Source organism: Bubalus bubalis, chromosome 1, assembly GCF_019923935.1.
Source record: "Bubalus bubalis isolate 160015118507 breed Murrah chromosome 1, NDDB_SH_1, whole genome shotgun sequence".
Lineage (NCBI taxonomy): Eukaryota > Metazoa > Chordata > Mammalia > Artiodactyla > Bovidae > Bubalus > Bubalus bubalis.
This window is the reverse complement of record NC_059157.1, coordinates 112,534,837-112,560,117: the sequence shown is the minus strand read 5'-3', so window position 1 is coordinate 112,560,117 and position 25,281 is coordinate 112,534,837. Positions and strand designations below refer to the sequence as shown.

The 25,281-nt window shown below is 38.0% G+C and overlaps 1 protein-coding gene and 1 non-coding gene across 2 annotated transcripts in view; both read right to left on the bottom strand.

Moving 5' to 3' along the window:
* Positions 1-25,281, bottom strand: part of SLC49A4 (solute carrier family 49 member 4) — an 86,996-nt gene that overhangs the window by 24,684 nt on the left and 37,031 nt on the right. Inside the window, exons 4-7 of the mRNA XM_006044215.4 lie at positions 21,922-22,051; positions 14,897-15,005; positions 4,376-4,443; positions 618-745 (exon numbers count right to left, since the gene is read on the bottom strand). Coding sequence (XP_006044277.1) covers positions 618-745; positions 4,376-4,443; positions 14,897-15,005; positions 21,922-22,051 — 435 coding nt within the window. The remainder of the gene's footprint in view (positions 1-617; positions 746-4,375; positions 4,444-14,896; positions 15,006-21,921; positions 22,052-25,281) is intronic.
* LOC112587534 lies at positions 13,185-13,291 on the bottom strand. Its single transcript, XR_003112066.3, has one exon. It is a non-coding gene; the product is annotated as a U6 spliceosomal RNA (small nuclear RNA).

Sequence of the window (25,281 nt, the reverse complement as noted above, 5' to 3'; positions counted from 1 at the left end):
TCTTGAGGATATTATGCTAAGTGAAGTAAGTCAGATACAGAAAGACAAATACTGTATGATTTCGCTTATATGTAGAATTAAAAACAAACAAAAAAACAAAAACCAAAAAAAACCAAGCTTATAGAAACAGAACAGATTGATGGCTGCAAGAGGTCAGGGGTGGGAGAAACAGTGAACTTTTTTTTTTTTTTCTTTCTGTTTTTAGTTTATATAGATTGAATTAAAAATTTTTTAAAGCCTAAATATAAAATAAACCTATAGTTGCTCATTCAAAGAATTTTACTGGTGTGTACTTGAAACATAGCTTTTTGCCTTTGTTCATTTCCCTTCCTGTTTAACAATGATGTAATGGTTATACAGAAGATAAAAATTTTTGTATTATGCTCTGATATGATTTTCCAAGCTATGTACGCTTAGGCAAAATATTATACATTTCCATATGCAAAATACCAATGGGAATATTTTCAGTTGCTTCTTAGATGGGATTATGGTCTGACAGCTGGACAAGGGAGACCTTTTTTGTATATATAACAATTATGGAAAAAGCCCTACTGTCAGTGTATATATTGTTTTACAAACTGAAAATATTCATTCAAAATTCAAAACAGTCTGTTTACCTGTGGTTAAAGGCAGGTGTGTGATGCTGTTCAAACAGGTCAGGGTGAACCACGTGGATGAGAGTGTAGCCCCAGAAAACAGGAGGAGCAGAATTAGTTTCAGCATACCCCTGATAAAATCTGCAAACCTGAAAAGAAACAATGTATTAATCCTAGCTGGATTTTTAAAATACTCTTTGCATGAATGACACACTTTGATTAAACAATAATATCTTGAAAAATTTCAATGCATTCTTTTAAAAGCAAGTTTTTATGTTTTTAAAAACTGATACATTTTATGTGTTTGTGTGTGTGAGTATCTGTATGTGATAAGTGTTGCTCTGTGATTTTTTTTTTCCTTTTACAAAACACATAAAATATGATCTCTGTTATGTATCTATTAATATAAGTTACAGGATAGATTCTTAGTTTTTAATTGCCACTTTTACTTTCTTTGTATATTTTTGTATAATTTCCAAACATCCTCTAATGAGCACATAATGTCCTAGTCTTAGAAAATGGGCCAACGTTGATAAAAACTTACAAAGACAGCTCTCCCAAAATTCAAAGTCACTTAGAGCCAAATATAAATCCTTACATCAGAGCCTTTGGGGTCCTTCCTATATGATCTGGTTTCTGCCTCCACTTTCCCTTTGTCTTACTATTCTTCACTCGCACAGCCCTGCTTCTGTTTCTCCTACATACTACAGTTGTTTCCCATAGCAGCTGTAGCTTCTGCCCCTGTCCTGGAATGCTGGCATCTCCAGACTGTCACATGACTTACTCCTGCTTACTCCTTAGGTCATTCAGGTCTCAGTTCAGGAAGGCTCTCCATGCTCATGGCCCTCCCCTCCCCATCCTCACACTCTTTATTTTCTCCACAGTATTTTTTGAAATATCTCTTGCTTTTGCATTTATTGTTTTTCTTCCCTATCAGACTGTAAGGTTTGTAAGAGCAAGAACATACCTCTAGAATACTGAATTTATTCTACAAAATTTGTTCATAATGTTTCATAGCACTTTAAGTTCTCAAAAATCCTGCTTTGTCTTGAATTAACATGAAACTCCTGGTAGAGATACTTCCTATTTAGTCATGACCAAAAACCTGTCCACTTGCCAACCGTTTTTCCTCATCTGCTAATGAACCACTGATTGTATAAGCACAATTGTCTGGCTCTGCCTGTACACAACTTACTCTGTTGTGTACTTCACTTACTTCAGAATTGTTCCTATTGTAGAAAAACCGATCCCATCACAAATATAACATTTCCCATGTTTTCTCTTTGCTTTTGTAGAACAGATTTTAATTTCTACTGTAATGATATGACTTGCAATACTCTTTCATTTTGCACTTATTTGAAATGACGTGGTTAATCACATTTGTAAAGTGTTATCTAGACTAAAACGACTTCCTGTGAGAGCTGATGCCATCTTTTGGTGGGAAAGATGGATGCACCTTTGCCCAGTGACTTTGGTTAGTTCTCTACTATGAAAGTTGACAAAAAGAAAATTCTAATGTACTCTGAAAAATGTTCCACAGCTTGATGGAAATACTCCTCAAGAAAATCCAAAAGCTTTGTTTTAATTCTATGCTCATTACTCTTTTGGTTTATATTAAGTGATGTGGCATGAACTTACTGGTGAGACAGGCAGATGGCTGGTATGAGAGAATAAAACAGTTTTCTGGCACAACCAGTTGAGTGAAGTTGAACAGTTAGTAAGTTTTCCAGGGCCTGATCACCTAAGACTAAACTGACCACTCTGGTCCACCAATTTTGGAGACCTAGTCCTTTCAAATGGGCCAATACTATCAAAGTGTACTGTTAAGACCAAAGTGTACTCTTGCCTGGAAAATCCCATGGACGAAGGAGCCTGGTGGGCTGCAGTCCATGGGGTCGCTAAGAGTCAGACACGACTGAGCGACTTCACTCTCACTTTTCACTTTCCTGCATTGGAGAAGGAAATGGCAACCCACTCCAGTGTTCTTGCCTGGAGAATCCCAGGGACGGGGGAGCCTCATGGGCTGACGTCTATGGGGTCACACAGAGTCGGACACGACTGAAGTGACTTAGCAACAGCAGCAGTACATTTAGTAGTAACCTTGAGCAGTGTGTGAAAATGAAAGTGTTAGTCACTCAGTTGTGTCTGACTCCTTGCAATGCCATGGACTGTAGCCTACCAGGCTCCTCTGTCCACGGAATTCTCCAGGTAAGAATACTGCAGTGGGTTGCTAGTCCCTTCTCCAGGAGGATCTTCCCTACGCAGGGATTGAACCTGGGTCTTCTGCATTGCAGGCATACTCTTTACCATCTGAACCGCCAGGGAAGCCCAACCTTTAGTAACATAATCACACGCATGAAAAAACAACCAACCACCTAAAGCACTCATGTCTATAAGGAGATTCCATTCTAGGGACCCAAAAAGGCTGTTTTGAATATAATTTAAAAATTTATTTTAGGCTTAGAAGATAGTACAATTGACTTTGGATTCCAGAGTAAGGGTTGTACTTTTTAAAACTTCCATTTCAACAATTTAAAAACAGAAATGTCCTCATTCTAATTTTTCCCTCTAGTTCTATTTCCATAAAGTTAAAATTAAGGGTTTGTAGAAAAAATACAGAGAAAGGCACATATAAGATGTCATTTCTGATACATAATGTGTCCCTCTTTGACTGATGGGATGCTCAGAAAAGGATTTGGTAAATGATGACTCAGTATCATTGGTTTGGAGATTTAATTAGAAAAATTAGATAGGATTCTTATCAAAAGTGATAGTATCAATGCAGTGATTTCATACAAATAGCTGTGCTCACATTCTTCTTTAGCTTTTTGATTTTATTATATTTCCTAACTTATAAAAACCTCAGAAAAAGTGATTTAGAAATAAGTGTCAATTTATTCTTTTATTAGCCCAGAAACACTATGCAAACTATAAGGTCTAGATATATTATTATCCTGTGTCAATTATGTTTAAGTATTTAGACAGGTGCTTCACATATCTTACTTGATCTCTCCAAATATGTAGCTATATTCTTCCCTTCCTGGTAAAGTTGATTACCCAATTTTGTTTTTGTTTAAATAGGGTAAAATGATTTGGAAAGTGAATGAATATTATTTCACTGGAAACACCAGGAGTAGTTTTATAGGTAGTCACCTACATGAGTGACATTTTCATTCTTCTCTTTTTTTTAAGAATAAATGAGATTTTCTCTTATTCTGACTCATTCTAAAAATGTGTTGTCATATCGGGTTAAGAATTAAAGAGAGTTTGATGAAACTCAAAGTCTTTATGGGCATTTTTCATCAAAATGGGATAACCATAGGGTCATACCTGTCAAAAAAGACCAGAAATAAATATTTGCTAATCAGGATACTGACTTTTCATGGAAAATTCTAGATATGCTCTTATGAATGATTCCCTTCAATTCTTTTCTACTCCTGGTAACTATCAATCTGCCTTTATTATTGTATCATCTTTCCTTGAGTCCAATTTGTAGATGCTGTTCTTTAAAAATATGGAGAGAGGAAGCTTAATACACTGGAAATACATCTCTAGTCTCCAAGAACATTTTACAGTGGACTCATGAGAAGGTTTCTTGTAGCAGCAAATTCTACCTACTGTGTGTGGATTTTCTTATAGCCTGAACAAGTGTCCTTTTTTTGACTTTTGCCTGTTTTACTTTTCCTTAAATGTTAATGTTTATCTAGGGTAGCTGAGTTTCCCTTTGGGCTCTTTTTTTGATTCTGCTTACTCACATGTTTACCGTAAAATATTCTCACCTTGCCATAGCTATTCCAACAACACAGCCTCCAACAATGGACCAAAATCCAATCCAGCCAGCATCTACCTGTTAAGAAAGTGGCAGATACACTTAATACAAGATTATCATGTTGCAGTTTAGAAGGGATGGAAAAAATCATCTTTAATCAGTATGGTAATAGCTAAATGGCATCAAATTTAGGAAATACTATTTAAGAAAATGAATCAAATGAAAGGATTCATGTGTGACTAGTTAATACAAACTTATCTAAATAAATACCAGGAAAGTACTAGGCAATAATTAAGTGCTAAAATGTCTGGTACAAGTCAAAATGTATTAAGAGAACACAGATGAGTGGGGGGGAAAGAGGGTTGCGGGTGGGATAGAGAGAGAAAACAGGTTGAGTACCTGAGGAGACAAAGAATTTGAGCTGGATTTCAAATGGACAGCTCGTTCTACTTCTGGAGAAAACATTTCCAGCCCTGTCATTTACTAGCTTTGTGACTCTGTGCAAATTAGGTCTTCTTGCCTATAACATGGACGTGAGATAACTTCCACACAAACCTCAGATCAGCAGTCAACATACAGGAAGTGTTCAATAAAGGTTAGAGCTGTGGCTGTTACCTGATGATGTTTCTCCTTCATCTAATGTCTCGTCTCTTCCCTACCTTCATGGACAAACTTGCTCAGAGCAACCTACAAACGCTGCCTACGTTTCCTCATCACTTATGTAGCTTTAACTCTTACTATGACTTGGCTTCTGTTGCAACGCGCACCCCATGTCTCAGTTTTCTCATTAGTAGGATGGGGATTCAGGATAGTGAGGGTTTTTCTGAGAGTTAAATAAGTTAATCAATGCAAACTGCCCAATACCTGTTAGTTGACAATACCTGACATTCCATGTGTTCTGAACAATACTGGTGCATTTTGTCTTTTCTCCTTCCCCATCACGGGCATCACAATTGCTTATTTTCTTATTTTGTACTTCTGGACTCCTGTAGTAGCAATCTTTTTGCCCACTATTTCCAGAATAATTATTTCAATCATTCCACTTCCCTGCTCAGAAACAGTTATTGGCTTTCTTTGTGGTTATAGGACAAAGTTCAAACTTGCCCTGGCACTTGGGAGCTACCCAAACTAAATTCTATCTCTTATTAGTTTTCTAGTCATATTTTTCATTACAGATGTGATAGAACTGGTCAGCTGTCCACTAAAATATATTATATCTTATCCTACCAGGGCATTTAGCTAGTTTACATGTTCTAGCCCATATTCAGCCACATGGGACCACATGACTAAGTTCTCATTAATGGAAGTGGAAAAAAGTGAGGTGTGCCATCTCTAGGCTAGAACCTAGAAGGCAACTGTATGCCTCCGCCAATGCTTTCTTTCCCTCTCTGCCAGCTGGAATCCGGATAGTCAGCCATCTTCACCCATGCATATAATGACAAGGCCCTAGGAGGCAGAAGAGCTCCAAAGAGGAAGCAACCTAGGTGTCTAAATCAGTGTAAGCAAGAGAGCGATCCAAACTGTGGACAACTGTTCCAGATTATTAGGCAAACTATCCTAGATACCTGTGTGAATGAGAGACAAACGTCTTCTTCAGTCTCAGAATTCTGGCATTCTTAGCCTACTCTTAGTATTACAATCAGATCAGATCAGATCAGTCGCTCAGTCGTGTCCGACTCTTTGTGACCCCATGAATCGCAGCACGCCAGGCCTCCCTGTCCATCACCAACTCCCGGAGTTCACTGAGACTCATGTCCATCGAGTCAGTGATGCCATCCAGCCATCTCATCCTCTGTCATCCCCTTTTCCTCCTGCCCCCAATCCCTCCCAGCATCAAGAGTCTTTTCCAATGAGTCAACTCTTCGCATGAGGTGGCCAAAGTACTGGAGTTTCAGCTTTAGCATCATTCCTTCCAAAGAAATCCCAGGGCTGATCTCCTTCAGAATGGACTGGTTGGATCTCCTTGCAGTCCAAGGGACTCTCAAGAGTCTTCTCCAACACCACAGTTCAAAAGCATCAATTCTTCGGCACTCAGCCTTCTTAACAGTCCAACTCTCACATCCATACATGACCAGAGGAAAAACCATAGCCTTGATTAGACGAACCTTTGTTGGCAAAGTAATGTCTCTGCTTTTGAATATGCTATGTAGGTTGGTCATAACTTTCCTTCCAAGGAGTAAGTGTCTTTTAATTTCATGGCTGCAGTCACCATCTGCAGTGATTTTGGACCCCAGAAAAATAAAGTCTGACACTGTTTCCACTGTATTACAAATTCCACTGTATTACAAATTCCAAAGTATTACAATAACTTTACACAAATCTTGCTCTACCAGTGTCTGGTGCCAGAAACAAAGATAAATGTTCTCTGGAGAAAAATAACACCAGAAATTTAAATCATCTCTACAGTTTTTCTTTCATACTACTAGCATGTGGGGCAAGAGAATTCTCTGTTCTTCAGAACTGCCCCTCTTCTTGCATTTAGCATTTATTAACACTATGGACTGAGGCCTATTATACTATGAAGTCCCTATAAACATTCTCATCTATCCTGTAGGTCACTGGGATCCTGCATCAGGTGAAGAACACTGTGTATCTGACTGTACTAACCCTGGTCCTTTCAGGCCATTTTCTGCTTTCTCTATTCATGATATTTGCTTTAGTTAATAACATTCTCCCCAATAATTAATTTTTTTCTTTGCTTGAATTTAATTAATTAATTTAGGAGTATCCAAATTAATTGGAGGGTGTCTATGTGTCTACCAACCCAGAAGATCTGTTCTTATTTAATTTTAAATTTCATTTTATTTAATACCTGGTATGACTCATAATCTCTGTATCTCTTAAGAGTTTGTACAGAGAGACACTTGGAAGGGATTCTCAGGCTTTGTAACATGAATCTTAAGATCTACAAAATCAGCATCATCTGAATGGGTGCTATACTTTTCCTTCCTGAAGTTGAGTATGCTTGGAATACCTGCCATCCAGAAAAACAGGAAATTAAAAGGTTTTCTCCTTATAGTAAAGATACACAAGGTAATTTGGGTTAATTTTCTGGTTGCAAAGCAGAAAATCTGGAGTGGGAAATATGTTTGAAGGCAGTACAGAGTCAAGAAAGTAATTCATAATTCTGGAATCATGATATAAGATGAGAAGGAAGCCCGGGTATTTGGGGGCACTTTTTCCTTAGGGGTGTGTCTACTGATTTCAGAAAAGGTAGCTAAGGGGCTGTAAACCTACTGACAGCCTCATGAATCTAGGAAGAAAAAAAATATGAGTTTGAGGCCTGCTCTTAGGTGGTTGGCCTTGTAGAAAACTCCAGGCTTTAGCCAGGGACTATACCCAAGAGCGACTTTACTTTCACTTTTCACTTTCATGCATTGGAGAAGGAAATGGCAATCCACTCCAGTGTTCTTGCCTGGAGAATCCCAGGGACGGGGGAGCCTGGTGGGCTGCCATCTATGGGGTCGCACAGAGTAGGACACGAGTGAAGCGACTTAGCAGCAGCAGCAGTAGCATACCTAAGAGTGGGCTTCCCTGGTGGCTTAGTTGGTAAAGAATCTGCCTGCAATGCAGGAGACCAGCATTCAATTCCTGGGTCAGGAAGATCCCCTGGAGAAGGAAATGGCAACCCACTCCAAAATTCCTGCCTGGGAAATCTCATGGACGGAAGGAGCCTGGCGGGCTACAATCCATGAGGTCACGAGAGTCAAATACGACTTGGCAACTAAACCACTACCATGCCTAAGAGTGGTATAAATGAGAAATGGAACTTTAAAAAAAAAAGAAAAAGAAAGAAATGGAACCATATTCTGAGGGACTAAAACCTAGTTTTAAATGATCTCAATTCTTAAAACTGGATTAAGTGATACTTAGACTCCTAAGAAAAAACATAAGTACTTTCTAGAGGAAAAGAACACCATTTCAAGCTTAAGTTATCACTACAACTTTTCATATACTATGTTGAGCACTCAGTCAAAAATAACTGAACACATAAGAAAACATGAATGAATATCACAAATATAAAGAGACCCACAAGGGATCTAGATAAAGGGATTAGGAAATATAGATTTCAAATAACTATTTTTAATAGTTTCAAAAACAATAAAAGACAAGATCAAGCATTTCTACAGAAATTTGGAAACTATGAAAAAGCACTGAATAAAAATTTTATAACTTAAGAACATAATAGTTGAAATTAACTCATAGATGAGTTTAACAGCATATTAGAGCAGAAAACTGAAATTATAAGTTGGAAGAAAAGCTAGGTAAAATATTCAGTTTGAACAGAGAAAGGCAAAGGATAGAAAATTCAGAACAGAGAGTAAAAGACATAGGAAAGAAGTGTGAAAGTAGAACACGTATGGTTAGAATTACTGAAGGAAAAAGAAATAGAGAAAATGAAACATAAGCTTTGAAGGGACATCGGCTAAGAATTTTCTGAAACTGATGAGACATTAAGCCATAGATTCAAGAAGTCCTACAAACCTTGGGCAGAATAAATGTGTTTCATTTTGAATTGTTTTTTTTTCAGTTCAGTTCAGTTCAGTTGCTCAGTTGTGTCCGACTCTGTGACCCCATGAACCGCAGCATGCCAGGCCTCCCTGTCCATCACCCACTCCCAGAGTCCACCCAAATCCATGTCCATTGAGTTGGTGATGCCATCCAACCATCTCATCCTCTGTCGTCCCCTTCTCCTCTTGCCCTCAATCTTTGCCAGCATCAGGGTCTTTTCCAAAGAGTCACCTCTTCGCATTGGGTGGTCAAAGTACTGGAGTTTCAGCTTCAACATCAGTCCCTCCAATGAACACCCAGGACTGATCTCCTTATTACCTATTCTTATTTTTTAAATTGAAGCATGCTTGATTTACAGTATTATATGAGTTTCAGGTGATTCAGTATTTTTACGGATTATATTCCACTAAAAGTTCTTGCAAAATAATGGCTCTAATTCCCTGTGCTATAAAATATATCCTGTTGATTACCTATTTTATACATAGTAGTTTGTATTTCTTAGTCCCATACCCCTAATTTGTTTCTCCCCATTTTCTTCTTCCTTTCGGTAACCACTAGTTTGTTTTCTCGGAGAAGGTGATGGCACCCCACTCCAGTACTCTTGCATGGAAAATCCCATGGATGGAGGAGCCTGGTAGGCTACAGTCTATAGGGTTGCTGAGGGTAGGACCCGACTGAGCGACCTCACTTTCACTTTTCACTTTCATGCATTGGAGAAGGAAATGGCAACCCACTCCAGTGTTCTTGCCTGGAGAATCCCAGGGACGGGGGAGCCTGGTGGGCTGCCATCTATGGGGTTGCACAGAGTCGGACACGACTGAAGTGACTTAGCAGCAAAAGCAGCAGTTTGTTTTCTATATGTGAGTCTGTTGCTGTTTTGCATATACATTCATTTGTAATATTTTTTTGATTCTGCATATAAGTGATATATCTGACTTACTTCACCAAGCATAATATTCTCTAGGTATATCCATGCTGTTGCAAATAGCAGAATTAATTCTCTTTTATGGCTGAGTAATACTCCATTGTGGGCCTCCCAGCTGGCTCAGTGGTAAAGAATCTGCCTGCAAAGCAGGAGCTGCAGAAGACGTGGATTTGATCCCTGGGTCTGGAAGATCCTCTGGAGGAGGCAATGGCAACCCATTCCAGTATTCTTGCCAGGATAATCCCATGGACAGAGGAGCCTGGTGGGCTACTGTCTACGGGGTCACAAAGACAGCGACATGACTTAGCAACTAAGCACACACACAGTTGAGGCTTAGATGGAATGAAAGGGCTCTGAGGACCTTGGACAGTCCTGGTAGAGGTAAAAGTTCTAATTTATAATAGATGTTAATAAGTGAAATGTACATTCTGTACCCTCTAGGATAACCAGTAAATAATAAGAGACTAAAACTACCAAGCTAATAAAAGGGGAAAACAGAGTAGTAAAAAATACTTAATCCAGGAGAAAGAAGAGAAAAAGGATAGACTAGATTGGAAAAAAAAGAAAACCAATAATAAGGTGGTAGATCTAGACTCAAATCTACCAATAATTGCATTAACTGCAAATGGACTAAATATTCCAATTAAAACACAAAGATTATCAGACGGAAATGAAGGAAAAACAGTATCACAAGAAAACTAGATGGCTTTATCAGCGAAATCTACCAAATATTTACGGAAAAATAAAATCCCCACACCATCAAACTTACATAAACTCTTTCAATAACAGAAAAAGAGGAAACATTTCAGAAGTTCTTTTCTGAGACTAGCAAAATCTTGATACTAAAATTGAAATGGTAGGACAAGATAAAAAAAATTATAGACTAATCTCTTTCAAGAACATAAATGCAAAAAATCCTAAACAAAATGCAAGCAAACTGAATTCAGTGATATATAAAAACTATAATAACTCACTGACAAAATGGATTTAGTACAGAAATGCAAGGTAGTTCAACATTTTATAATCAACAAATGCAATTCACCGTATCTGCAGTTTAAAAGAGAAAGACCAGATGATTATCTCAGTGTTGAATTTTATTAAATGTATTTTTCTCCATCTAATTGTCATTAGTTACAACTGATATGAGATGTATGCAGAGAGGTGAAAATATCTATGGATAAACAAATAAGTGAATTTAATAAGGTTGCTGGATATAAGATGAGCTATACTTCAATCATTTTCAAAAACCAGCTACATTTCTACATGCCAGCCAACAAAAAGTAAGATTTTTAAAGTTACCAATTATAATAGCTTCAGAAAACATCAAATACCTGGTAATACATCTAACAAATATATAGAAGGTGTTTTTGAGAAAAGAGATTTAGAGAGACATTAGGTAAGTAGATGAGAGATATAATGATCATGATTTTGAAGACTTACTATTACAAAAAAGTTAATTCTCCAACTGACCTAGAGATTCATAAAATTCTAATCAAAATCTCAAAGAGTATTTATTCTACTAGACACTAAAACTTATTATAAAACTAAAATACTTGAGACAATTTGGTATTGGCAAAGAGACAGATAAACAGACTAGAGGAAAAAATAATTTAGAAACATCCATGCACAGAAGGGCATTTCATTATGACAAAGATGACACTGGAGAGTAATGGGGAAAGAACGACCTTTTCAAAAATTGGTGTTAGGTTAATGAAGAACTATCTGGGAAAAAAGAAATTTAATCCCTACCTTTTAACAAGCACACAATTCAATTCTAGGTTTAAATGTGACAGGAACAACAATAAAGTTTCCAGAACAGCACTGTTCCACAGAACTTTCTATGATGATGGAAATATTCTATGTCAACACTGTCCGATATGGTACCCGTAAGTTGCATGTGGCCACGAGCACTTGAAAAGTGGTTGGTGCTATTGAGGAAGTTACTTTTTCATTTTCATTTTATTTCAACTAGTTTAAACTATTCACATTAAACAGCCACATGTAACTAGTGGCTACTGTACTGGATAAGAGAGTTCTGCACAATAATATATGGGTTGGTGCTATTGAGGAAGTTAATTTTTCATTTTATTTCAAATAGTTTCAGTTCAGTTCAGTTGCTCAGTCATGTCCGACTCTTTGCGACCCTATGAACCGCAGCACGCCAGGCCTCCCTGTCCATCACCAACTCCCGGAGTCCATCCAAACCCATGTCCATTGAGTCCGTGATGCCACCCAACCATCTCATCTTCTGTCGCCCCCTTCTCCTCCTGCCCTCAATCTTTCCCAGCATCAGGGTCTTTTCAAATGAGTCAGTTCTTCGCATCAGGTGGCCAAAGTATTGGCATTTCAGCTTCAACATCAGTCCTACCAATGAACACCCCGGACTGATCTCCTTTAGGATGGACTGGCTGGATCTCTTTGCAGTCCAAGGGACTCTCAAGAGTTTTCTCCAACACCACAGTTCAAAAGCATCAATTCTTCGGTGCTCAGCTTTCTTTATAGTCCAACTCTCACATCCATACATGACCGCTGGAAAAACAATAGCCTTAACTAGACGGACCTTTGTTGACAAAATGTTGTCTCTGCTTTTTAATATGCTCTCTAGGTTGGTCCTAACTTTCCTTCGAGGGAGTGTCTTTTAATTTCATGGCTGCAATCACCATCTGCAGTGATTTTGGAGCCCAGAAAACTAAAGTCATAAAGTCAGCCACTGTTTCCATTGTTTCCCCATCTATTTGCCATGAAGTGATGGGACCGGATGCCATGACCTTAGTTTAAACTATTCAAATTAAATAGCCACATGTGACTGGAGGCTACTGTACTGGATAAAAGAGTTCTACCTAATAATATATGGGAATAGATTTAAGAATTTGGAGCAAGAAAAGATTTCTCTCACTCTCTCTTTTGCAATACCATTTCTTTCTTTTTTTTTTTAATTTTATTTTATTTTTAAACTTTACATAATTGTATTAGTTTTGCCAAATATCAAAATGAATCCGCCACAGGTATACATGTGTTCCCCATCCTGAACCCTCCTCCCTCCTCCCTCCCCATACCATCCCTCTGGGTCGTCCCAGTGCACCAGCCCCAAGCATCCAGTATCATGCATCGACCTGGACTGGCATCTCGTTTCATACATGATATTTTACATGTTTCAATGCCATTCTCCCAAATCTTCCCACCCTCTCCCTCTCCCACAGAGTCCATAAGACTGTTCTATACATCAGTGTCTCTTTTGCTGTCTCGTACACAGGGTTATTGTTACCATCTTTCTAAATTCCATATATATGCATTAGTATACTGTATTGGTGTTTTTCTTTCTGGCTTACTTCACTCTGTATAATAGTCTCCAGTTTCATCCACCTCATTAGAACTGATTCAAAAAAATATGGAACGCTTCACGAATTTGCGTGTCATCCTTGCGCAGGGGCCATGCTAATCTTCTCTGTATCGTTCCAATTTTAGTATATGTACTGCCGAAGCGAGCACTGCAATACCATTTCTGCCTGCTAAATCCAACACCTAGACTATCTCCAAATTGGTTTCTATTGGCTACATCTTTTGTTTTTGTTTTTAAATAAGAACCATATTTTCCTAATTCTTTATATGTCTAATTTTTAAAAAATTGTCTACTATATGCTGTGGATGATACAATATAGAGATTCCGGATTATCTTTCTAAGATAGTTGATTTTTGAGTTCATATGCCATTCAATTAATGGCGGATCACCTTGAACTTGTGTAAGCTCAATTTTGCACTTTATTAGTGAAGAAGATTAGAAACCAAGTTGTTTCTCAAATTCCTTTCACTTGGCAGGCTTCAATCTCCAAATCACATCCTCTGCAGATTTTTGTCAGGGCTTGGTTTTAGGTTTTGTTCATGGTGGTTCCAAGAATAGGCTTTACTCTATTGAGGGTATGGTCCTTGATTCTAAAGTTTGTTCTTTCTGGTGTCTCAACAGAAGCCTAAGATATTAAAAAGTTGTTAATGAGGTCTTACCACTCTGGCTGGGCCAGAACTCCAAGGGCCCTGCATACTTGCTCTCTGCTATACTTGTCCTAGCCTTCCACCCCACAGCAGTCTCTCTAATAACTCTGTGACAGCTTTGCCTTTTACATGTGCAGTCCATTCCTCAGCCAAGCATTCCTGGGGAGACCACTTTCACACAGCTCTCCTCTTTACAAAGCAGTAAGAAAAAGGCAGCCAGGCAGTGGGCAAACATCTTGAACAGGTGTGTCATAAAAAAAGGATGTCACTTAAAAAGCTGTCATGGAAGTCACTACAAGGGCATACAACTGCAGTCATCAGGACATCTAAATTTAAAAAGATTAACACTGCCAAGTGCTGGTAACGATATGCAGCAAGGAGAAATTTCATGTACCGCTGGTAGGACTATAAACGAAACAACTACTTGGGAGGAGTTTGGCATCATCTATCAAAGCAGGCACACCCTGTAACTAGCAATTCCATTCCTTGATAAATATCCAGTAGAAATGTATATAGAAGTGCCCCAAGGGATGAAAATATCCATACAGCACTGTTTATGACAGCCTAGATGTAGACATTCCAAAAGTCCCTCAAAAGAAGATTGGAAAAGTTGTTTATTCATACAACGGATAAGTGTGCTAGATTTCTTCCATTTGACCTTTCTAGTCTCTCGACCCCTTTCTACCATGCTATTTGGAAGTAAGGAGAAGGAATGGATGTCATCAAGCATATAGATGAAATGGTTATTTTTAAGGAAATGAGATACTGAGACTGAAGACAAAGTGAGGAATTAGATGTATGAATTGCCTTATATTTAATGATGGTATCTTCATGTTTATAAACCAAGAATCAAGGATCCTAAGATTTTTTCATTCTTTATTTTTCTTTTATTAGCATCATTAATCATAAGTGAAATTCATGGTGGTTAACAAAATCCAGGAAGAAAATCAATACTGTTTATAACTATTTCATAAAGATCTTCCTTTAGCAGCAGTGATATAGGACAATGCTTTACCTAGGCATTGAAGTTAAATGAACAGGTAGACAATATTCAGAACTTCAGTGAACTAAAAATACCTACAAGATATAAAGAAATAAAACACTTACTTGGCTGACATGCACTGGTGTTAAAATTAAGTCCAGAACTCCAGACCAGCCAGCAAATACACCAAGTGGTATGGCATATGCTAAAGCAATCATCAAAAATCTCAAATTGCTGTAAAAGAGAAGAAAAAGAAAATATTATTACAAGTTCAAAATCTAGAATTTAAACTCTTACTCATGAAAAAGTAAGTCATTTGGAAATTGGAATACCAGAATCAGAAATAGAAAATATTTGTCAGTTTAATAAATTTGAAGTTCCTTAAATTTTTTATTTTATATTTATAAGAATAATGTTTTTTGTTCACATTATTTAAAAATGTCACTGTTTATTATATAGATGAATTACCAACAATATTTCATAAAATGAGTAGGCACCTTCATTTTTTTTTAAAGTTCTTATTTGTAAAGATATATTACTGTTTCTTCTGATGAACAGGTGGAGGGAAAAAAAGATTCATGAACATTTAAACAAATTGTCTACATCCAAATCACAGACTACAACTGAGCAATAAAAAGGAGTAACTACCACTACACAAAACAACCTGGATGAATCTTCAGAGAATTACGGTGGATGAAAAAAAAGCTAACTCTAAAACTTTATGTACTGTATGACTCAATTTATATAACATTCCTGAAGTGACATTATGGTAATGGGAAACAGAGTAGCTGGTTGTCAGGGGTTACAGAGCAGAGTGGGAGGGAAGTAGGTGTGGTTATAAAAGGGCAATAGGCGGGATCATTGTGATGATGGAAATGTACTGTATCTTTACAATACCAGTGTTAATTTTCTGGTTGTGATACTGCACTATAGTTTTCTAAGACGTTACCACTGGGGGAAACCGAGTAAAGGACCCATGTTATTTCTTTGTATTATTTCTTAAAACTGCATATGAATCTACAATTATCTCAAAACAAAGTTTAATTTTAAAATGTAATAAGAGTTAGATATCATTCACAACAGCTTTTTAAAAATTTGTAAACTATAAAATATTTAGGAATGAACCAGGAAGACCCAAGATCTCTACGGGTAGAGGGGGGAACACAGGAGGGCACAGACGATGATTTAAATAAACAGAAACAGAGTCCATGCTGTCAAGTTACCACCAATTCATCTATAATTCACTGCAGTCACAATTAAAATTCCAGGTGAATTTTTAAAAGAAATCTAAGAATAAAGTTCATGTGGGAAAATAAAAGTCCTTGGAAGGCTAACTCATCCTTCCTTGAAAAATGTGAAAAAGGAAGTCCTTGTCCTACCAGATATTAAGACAAACTGCACATCCAGAGTAATAAATATAGTATGGTATTTGCTCAAGAACAAAGAGAACAATGAAGGAAAAAAGAGATCCAAGACACAGAAACTCAACCTACAATAAAGCTGGCACTACAAAAATCAAATGGCTGAGGACTGTTTAGTGAATGGTACTAGATAATTTTACGGAGAGGGAAAACCTCCCGGTATTTAACACCATATACTAACATGGAGTCTAGGTAGACTAAACACGTAAATGTGAAAGAAAAAGAACAGGAAATTATAAATAAGACTTTCACTGAGAAAATTAGTAAACAGCTGACATAATGGGAATAGATATTTGAACTTTTAAAAATCAACAGGGAATTTATATCTAGAATATGTAAATCATTAAGAAAAAGACAGAAACTACCACTGAGACACGGGTAGCAATCAACAAGAGGAATTTACAGTAGATGAAACCTAAATGGCAAACAACTACATGAGAGTCTCAAACTTCCTAACAACCAGAAAATGCATATTAAACAAAAGATAGATTTATTTTTACCCACTAGACTACTAAAAATTAGGAAGATGGATAATGCCAAGTTTGGCAAGCATATAGGAAAATGGGCATTGCTGATGAAAGTATAGACAAGTGTAGGCGTTTTTTTTAGAGCAATTTGACAATACTTGGCAAATTCTGCTTAAAATAGCTGATGATCCAGCAATGCTGTGTGAAGTCTGTTTTCCAAAGAAGTCTTAGGTCTACAGTGATGCATATTAGGATGTCACTGCAGTGGTATCTGTGGTGACAGTGAGTTGGAGGCAGAGTACACAGTGGGAATGGGTATAAAAAATGTGATGGTTTCATACCACAGAGTACAGAGAACTAGGTATACACATAGCACAGAGACATATCTTGAGAACAGAGCACTACTACCACAAAATCAGAGTTATCCAGATATCATGTGCCTTCTGATGGAAGAAGACAGCAGGAGGTAGTTCTGTAAAATCAAAACCAAAACCTGAATCAGAATGCAGTTCGAGCTAACAATTTATAGGAAATACAGAGGGCAGAGGGGCAAACTACTCTACAAAGAGATGATCAACATGTTCCAGACCTTGGAGACAGAGAGCTGGCTCCTCAACAATTACAAAGAAAAGAGAGGGAGATGGAAGGAAACCTAGAGATTATAAGGCTTTTGAGCCAATTGCAATGCATGGATCCAATCTAGATCCTGACTTAAACAAAAAGCACTTATGACATTTACAAGACAATTGAAACACCAATTTGATAGTAGCAAACTACTGCTAAAATGTTTTCAGTGTAACAATAATAACAGATTTACATTTAAAAGAGTTCCTATCTTTTTAACATAAACATGTTACAATATATATGGATGAAATGATTTATCATTTGGGATTTGCTTCATGATACAGGAAGAGGGAAGTATACAAATGAAACAATATTGGCCACAAAGTGGTAATTGTTGGTATTTGGTTATGTGGATATGGAGGTTATACTGTTCTACCTTCCTATTTCCAAAATAAAAAGTATTTTATAAAAACCACATAGTGTTTAGTGAAAAAAGCCAAACAGAATGAGATACAAAATATGTCACTGTTTAGATAAAAATAGGAGCATACAAAACAATACAAATGTTACAAAAGCACAAAGAGATACACATAAAATGCATTTGAAAGGTGGCCTAGGTAGGGAAAAGGGAATGGGAGTGAGAAATATAAAGAAAAGAATGAATGAATGAATAAAAGTGTTCATGTATCCTTAAGCAAGAACATGTTCAACTTAACTCTCTTTAAGTCTAAAAGCCAAAAACAACCACCGTCAAACATTAAACTGATACATAAAGGGATAGAAATGTTTACACTAGGTTACACAGGTTATATACATCTGAAGTGATGGGAATCATGTGGACAGTAAGTAAACAATGGAAACTTTGAAATGTAACCAATGATTTTTTTTTTCCTGCCTAGACAATGGAATTAGATTCTAGAGAAGCAGTTTTTCCGATTAATCTAGGAAGCAATGATTTCAGAAGTTCTTTGAAGGACCAGGGATTTGAATTACACAGGTAGGTTAGGGAAATGGACCGTGGCATGCCCAAAGAAGTCCCCTGGAGAGCCCAAAGCAGAAGTAGGCATTCCTGCAGAGTAAACAAATGAACACGGGAAGAGAAAAAGGAACGTTAGGCACTGGTGTAAAGGGGCTTTAATTGAGAAGAAAGATCTTATACTCTCTAGTTTAAACAGAATAAAGATCTTGACTCTAGGGTAATTAGAAGCAAACACAAAGTGGTTTGTTGTGGTCAAAGTGATCATCATTTTAAGTTGTTTTTTCCTCCTCAGAACAGTCTTTTCCATAACTCCTTACCTTAAAACCCTGCCATGACTCCTCACTTCCCACAGAATAGTTCGAAATTATTAGGATGGCGTAATCTGACCTTAATCTACCTCTCTAGCTTACCTATTGCTCTCTAACCTCTAGCTTTGCATGAAGAAAAACTTGGTTAAATAGCATTAGAAAAAAACCAAACCTATCATTTTAACTCTCAACTTACAAATGTGTGCCACTGATCACAAGTCAACTGAACTAATATTATTACTTTGCCTATTATGTGGAAGGCAATTTACTAGATGCTGTAGATGTGGTTTTCAAAACTTTTTACTATATTCCAGAGTAAGAAATATTTACTTAGTGACTTAGTACACAGGGATTCAGTATGTATGTACTGAAACAAAAGTATCACTCCAAAATATGTATCATTATTATGTGTGATATAATAATAGTTTCTGTTCTATTTTATTCCTTTCTATTCTGTTTAACAAAAAAAGGTGGTCAGCCTACTAAATTAGCTGGCTATGAATCAAAGTTTGAGAAACAGTGTTACATAGCTACGCTACCTAACATGGTAGGCACTTGTGCAATGTGGCTATTGAGCATATGAAATGTGATTAGTGCAACTAAGGAACTAATATTTAATTTTATTTAATTTTAATTAATTTAAATTCAATTTAAAAACACAGTGAAGAGAAATTTTCCATTACTTTTTGGCAGAAGTACATTCCACTTTAACTGCCGACTCTTTGCAAATCGACTGTTTGCGAACCCATGGACTGCAGCACGCCAGGCCTCCCTGTCCATCACCAACTCCCAGAGTTCACTCAAACTCATGTCCATCGAGTCGGTGATGCCATCCAGCCATCTCATCCTCTGTCATCCCCTTCTCCTCCTGACCCCAATCCCTCCTAGCATCAGAGTCTTTTCCAATGAGTCAACTCTTCGCATGAGGTGGCCAAAGTATTGGAGTTTGAGCTTTAGCATCATTCCTTCCAAAGAATACCTAGGATTGATCTCCTTTAGAATGGACTGGTTGGATCTCCTTGCAGTCCAAGGGACTCTCAAGAGTCTTCTCCAACACCACAGTTCAAAAGCATCAATTCTTCAGTGCTCAGCTTCCTTCACAGTTCAACTCTCACATCCATATATGACCACAGGAAAAACCATAGCCTTGACTAGATGGACCTTTGTTGGCAAAGTAATGTCTCTGCTTTTCAATATGCTATCTAGGTTGATCATAACTTTCCTTCCAAGGAATAAGCATCTTTTAATTTCATGGCTGCAATCACCATCTGCAGTGATTTTGGAGCTCCAAAAAATAAAATCTGACACTGTTTCCACTGTTTCCCCATATATTTCCCATGAAGTGATGGGTCCAGATGCCATGATCTTCGTTTTCTGAATGTTGAGCTTTAAGCCAACTGTTTCACTCTCCTCTTTCACTTTCATCAAGAGGCTCTTTAGTTCCTCTTCACTTTCTGCCATAAGGGTGGTGTCATCTGCATATCTGAGGTTATTGATATTTCTCCCAGCAATCTTGATTCCAGCTTGTGCTTCTTCCAGTCCAGCGTTTCTCATGATGTACTCTGCATATAAGTTAAATAAGCAGGGTGACAATATACAGCCTTGACGTACTCCTTTTCCTATTTGGAACCAGTCTGTTGTTCCATGTCCAGTTCTAACTGTTGCTTCCTGACCTGCATATAGGTTTCTCAAAAGGCAGGTCAGGTGGTCTGGTATTCCCATCTCTTGAAGAATTTTCCAGTTTATTGTGATCCACAGTCAAAGGCTTTGGCATAGTCAATAAAGCAGAAAGAGATGTTTTTCCGGAACTCTATTGCTTTTTCCATGATCCAGCGAATGTTGGCAATTTGATCTCGGGTTCCTCTGTCTTTTCTAAAACCAGCTTGAACGTCTGGAAGTTCATGATTCACATATTGCTGAAGCCTGGCTTGGAGAATTTTGAGCATTACTTTACTAGCGTGTGAGATGAGTGCAATTGTGCGGTAGTTTGAGCATTCTTTGGCATTGCCTTTCTTTGGGATTGGAATGAAAACTGACCTTTTCCAGTCCTGTGGCCACTGCTGAGTTTTCCAAATTTGCTGGCATATTGAGTGCAGCACTTTCACAGGATCATCTTTCAGGATGTGAAATAGCTCAACTGAAATTCCATCGCCTCCACTAGCTTTGTTCATAGAGATGCTTCCTAAGGCCCACTTGACTTCACATTCCAGGATGTCTGGCTCTAGGTGAGTGATCACACTATCGTGATTATCTGGGTCGTGAAGATCTTTTTTGTACAGTTCTGTATATTCTTGCCACCTCTTCTTAATATCTTCTGCTTCTGTTAAGTCCATACCATTTCTGTCCTTTATCGAGCCCATCTTTGCATGAAATGTTCCCTTGGTAACTCTAATTTTCTTGAGGAGATCTCTAGTCTTTCCCATTCTGTTGTTTTCCTCTAATTCTTTGCATTGATCGCTGAGGAAGGCTTTCTTATCTCTCCTTGCTATTCTTTGGAACTCTGCATTCAGATGGGTATATCTTTCCTTTTCTCCTTTGCTTTTCGCTTCTCTTCTTTTCACAGCTATTTGTAAGGCCTCCTCAGACAACCATTTTGCCTTTTTCCATTTCTTTTCCATGAGGATGGTCTTGATCCCTGTCTCCTGTACAATGTCATGAACCTCAGTCCATAGTTCATCAGGCACTCTATCTATCAGATCTAGGCCCTTAAATCTATTTCTCACTTCTACTGTATAATCATAAGGGATTTGATTTAGGTCATACCTGAATGGTCTAGTGGTTTTCCCTACTTTCTTCAATTTCAGTCTGAATTTGGCAATAAGGAGTTCATGATCTGAGCCACAGTCAGCTCCTGGTCTTGTTTTTGCTGGCTGTATAGAGCTTCTCCATCTTTGGCTGTAAAGAATATAATCAATCTGATTTCGGTGTTGACCATCTGGTGATGTCCATTTGTAGAGGGTTCTCTTGTGTTGTTGGAAGAGGGTGTTTGTTATGACCAGTGCGTTCTCTTGGCAAAACTCTATTAGCCTTTGCCCTGCTTCATTCCGTACTCCAAGGCCAAATTTGCCTGTTACCCCAGGTGTTCCTTGACTTCCTACTTTTGCATTCCAGTCCCCTATAATGAAAAGGACATCTTTTTTGGGTGTTAGTTCTAAAAGGTCTTGTAGGTCTTCATAGAATCGTTCAACTTCAGCTTCTTCAGTGTTACTGGTTGGGGCATAGGCTTGGATTACTGTGATATTGAATGGTTTGCCTTGGAAACGAAGGTTGCTCAGATGGTAAAGTGTCTGCCTACAATGTGGGAGACCTGGGTTCAATCCCTGAGTTGGAAAGATCTGCTGGAGAAGGGAATGGCAAACCACTCCAGTATTCTTGGCCCCCCACCCCCCACCAAAAAAAAAAAATATTTACCTTAATAACCTACAAAAGCTCCGTCGATAACTCAGCCGCTGGCTAGCTGCCGCAACACTGGGAGGAAGAGGTGGCCGAGGTGGGAAATAAGCTAGAGTTGCAGAAAATAGTAAGCAGACACCTCCAAATTCTGAAAAATGAAACAAAAAAAGTAAAATGTTAATCAGACAACACAAAAAGTTCAACATTTCAAGTATTTCTTTAATAAATATTTACTGAGCATCAATGCAGCTTTAGATATATTGTTGTTGCTCAGTCACTCAGTCGTGTCCAATTCTTTGTAATCTCATGGACTGCAGTATGCGAGGCTTCCCTGTCCTTCACCATCTCCTGGAATTTGCTCAGACTCATGTCCATTGAGTCTGTGATGCCATTCAACCGTCTCATCCTCTATTGTCCCCTTCTCCTCCTGCCTTCAATCTTTCCCAGCATCAGGGTCTTTTCTAATGGGTGGACTCTTCCTATCAGATGGCCAAAGTATTGGAGTTTCCGCTTCAGCATCAGTCTTTCCAATGAATATTCAGGGTTGCTTTCTTTTAAGACTGACTGGTTTGATATCCTTGCAGTCCAAGGGACTCTCAAGAGTCTTTTCCAACAGCGCAGTTCGAAAGTATCAATTCTTCAGCGCTCAGTCTTCTTTATGGTCCAACTCTCACATCTGTACATGACTACTGGAAAAACCATAGCTTTGACTATGTGGACCTTTGTCGACAAAGTAATATCTCTGCTTTTTAATACACTGTCTAGCTTAATCATAGCTCTTCTTCAAAGGAGCAAGTGTCTTTTAATTTCATGGCTGCAGTCACCATCTGCAGTGATTTTTGGAGCCCAAGAAAATAAAGTCTGTCACTGTTTCCATTGTTTCCCCATCTATTTGCCATGAAGTGATAGGATCAGATGTCATGATCTTTGTTTTCTGAATGTTGAGTTTTAAGCCCGTTTTTGACTCTCCTCTTTCACCTTTATCAAGAGACTCTTTAGTTCCTCTTTGTTTTCTGCCATAAGGGTGATGTCATCTGCATATCTGAGGTTATTAATCTCTCTCCCAACAATCTTGATTCCAGCTTGAGCTTCCTCCAGCCCAGCATTTTGCATGATGTCCTCTGCATACAAGTTAAATAAGCTGGGTGAGAATATACATATATAGATATATACAGATATATCTATAAATGTATATACAGATAAATATAGATAAGCAAATAGTTATATACAGGTAAGCAAAATATAGTACTTGCCTAGACAAAACAGCTCAGTCTTGTGAGAAAGACTGACGTGCAAAGATATAACTTCCAGCAGGTAAGAAGTCATACAAGGAAATAAGTATGGCAGACTTATGGTATGGTACACTACATAAAAAGAGGATTGAAGCAGTAAACAAATGTTCCTCTAAGGAGAAAACCCATTAAAAGCCAACAGTATTATCTATAACAGAGATCTTTAAACAGGCCTAGGATGACTGTTTGATAAGCATGGCCCTCAAAAATAAAGACTAGGCTAGAAAATTGGTAAGACTAGGACAGGAAAAGGTTTGTTTGATCAATGATAGGATATTCTAATGCTTTGTGTAGAACAGACTTAATATATAGGCTTTATGGAAAATCTGAACATGACAGGGAAGCATCCCCAAAAAAAAAGAAACCAAGAGACAGAGAGCAAAATTTAACAAACAGAAGACCAGCTAATGTAGGCTATTAAACAATCAAAGGGCTTCCCTGGTGGCTCAATGGTAAAGAGTCTGCTTGCAATGCAGGAGCCACAAGAGATACAAGTTTGATCTCTGGGTTGGGAAGATCCCCCAGAGAAGGGCATGGCAACCCACTTCAGTATTCTTGCCTGGAGAATCCCATAGACAATGGAGCCTGGTAGGCTACAGTTCACAGGGTCGCAAAGAGTCAGACATGACTTAGCACACACATGCTCATGAAACAATGAAAAGTAAAATGAACATCTGATCAATCTTAGTTTGGGCACCATTATAGAAGGAAAAGTTCCTAGGAGTCCTGATCTTTCCCTCCAGAATTCTGGCACATGGAAGTCCCAGCTTTTAACTGTGCTCAATTTAGTAGAAAAGCATGACTCTAATAGAAAAGTCAGGAAACCTTGGAGTATAGACCAGTATATCCCATTAATTAACTTATAAACTGAATGAATTCCTTACTCTTTCTGGGTCAATAAAGGGCACAGACTAAGTGATTTCTAGATGTTCTTTCAGTAGGATAATTCTAAGTCTAGGGCTATATCCTTAGCAAAAAGGTACAATATTTCTATAAGACACTAACCACAAACAATGTTGTCATTTTTTATCAATCTTAGAAACAAATTTAATGCATTGTTTTACTTTACAGTACTTTTAATTATGAGTAAAAATGAATAAGCATCTTCCATATGCTTAGTGGCCATTTGTATTTCTTCTGTGATTGCCTTATTTGTATTCTTTGTCCATCATTCTACTGGCATTTTTGTAAACAGCTTCACTGAGATATAATTCATAAGATATAGAATTCACACATTTAAAGTGCATAAATCAATAAGTTTTACAATCATCACCACAGGTTTAAAACTTTTCCATCATCCTCCAAAGAAACTCTGTCAGTCAGTTCAGTCACCCAGTTGTGTCTGACTCTTTGCGACCCCAAAAACTGCAGCACGCTAGGCTTCCCTATCCATCAGCAACTCCAAGAGCTTGCTCAAACTCATATCCATTGAGCCGGTGGTGCCATCCAACGATCTTATCCTCTGTTGTCCCCTTCTCCTCCCGCCTTCAATCATTCCCAGCATCAGGGTCTTTTCCAATGAGTCAGCTCTTCATATTAGGTGGCCAAAGTATTGGAGTGTCAGCCTCAACATCAGTCCTTCCAATGAATATGCAGGACTGATTTCCTTTAGGATGGACTGGTTGGATCTCTTTGCAATCCAAGGGACTCTCAAGAGTCTTCTCCAGCACCACAGTTCAAAAGCATCAATTCTTCAGTGCTCAGCTTTCTTTATAGTCCAACTCTCACATACATACATGACTATTGGAAAAACCATACCTTTGACTAGATGGACCTTTGTTGGTAAAGTAATATCTCTGTTTTTTAATATGCTGTCTAGGTTGGTCATAGCTTTTCTTACAAGGAGCAAGCGTCTTTTAATTTCATGGCTGCAGAGCCCATCTGCAGTGATTTTGGAGTCCCCCAAAATAGTCTCTCACTGTTTCCATTGTTTCCCCAACTGTTTACCATGAAGGGATGGGACCAGATGCCATGATCTTAGTTTTCGGAATGTTGAGTTTTAAGTCAATTTTTTCACTCTCCTCTTTCACTTTAATCAAGAAGCTCTTTAGTTCTTCTTTACTTTCTGCCATAAGGGTGGTGTCAT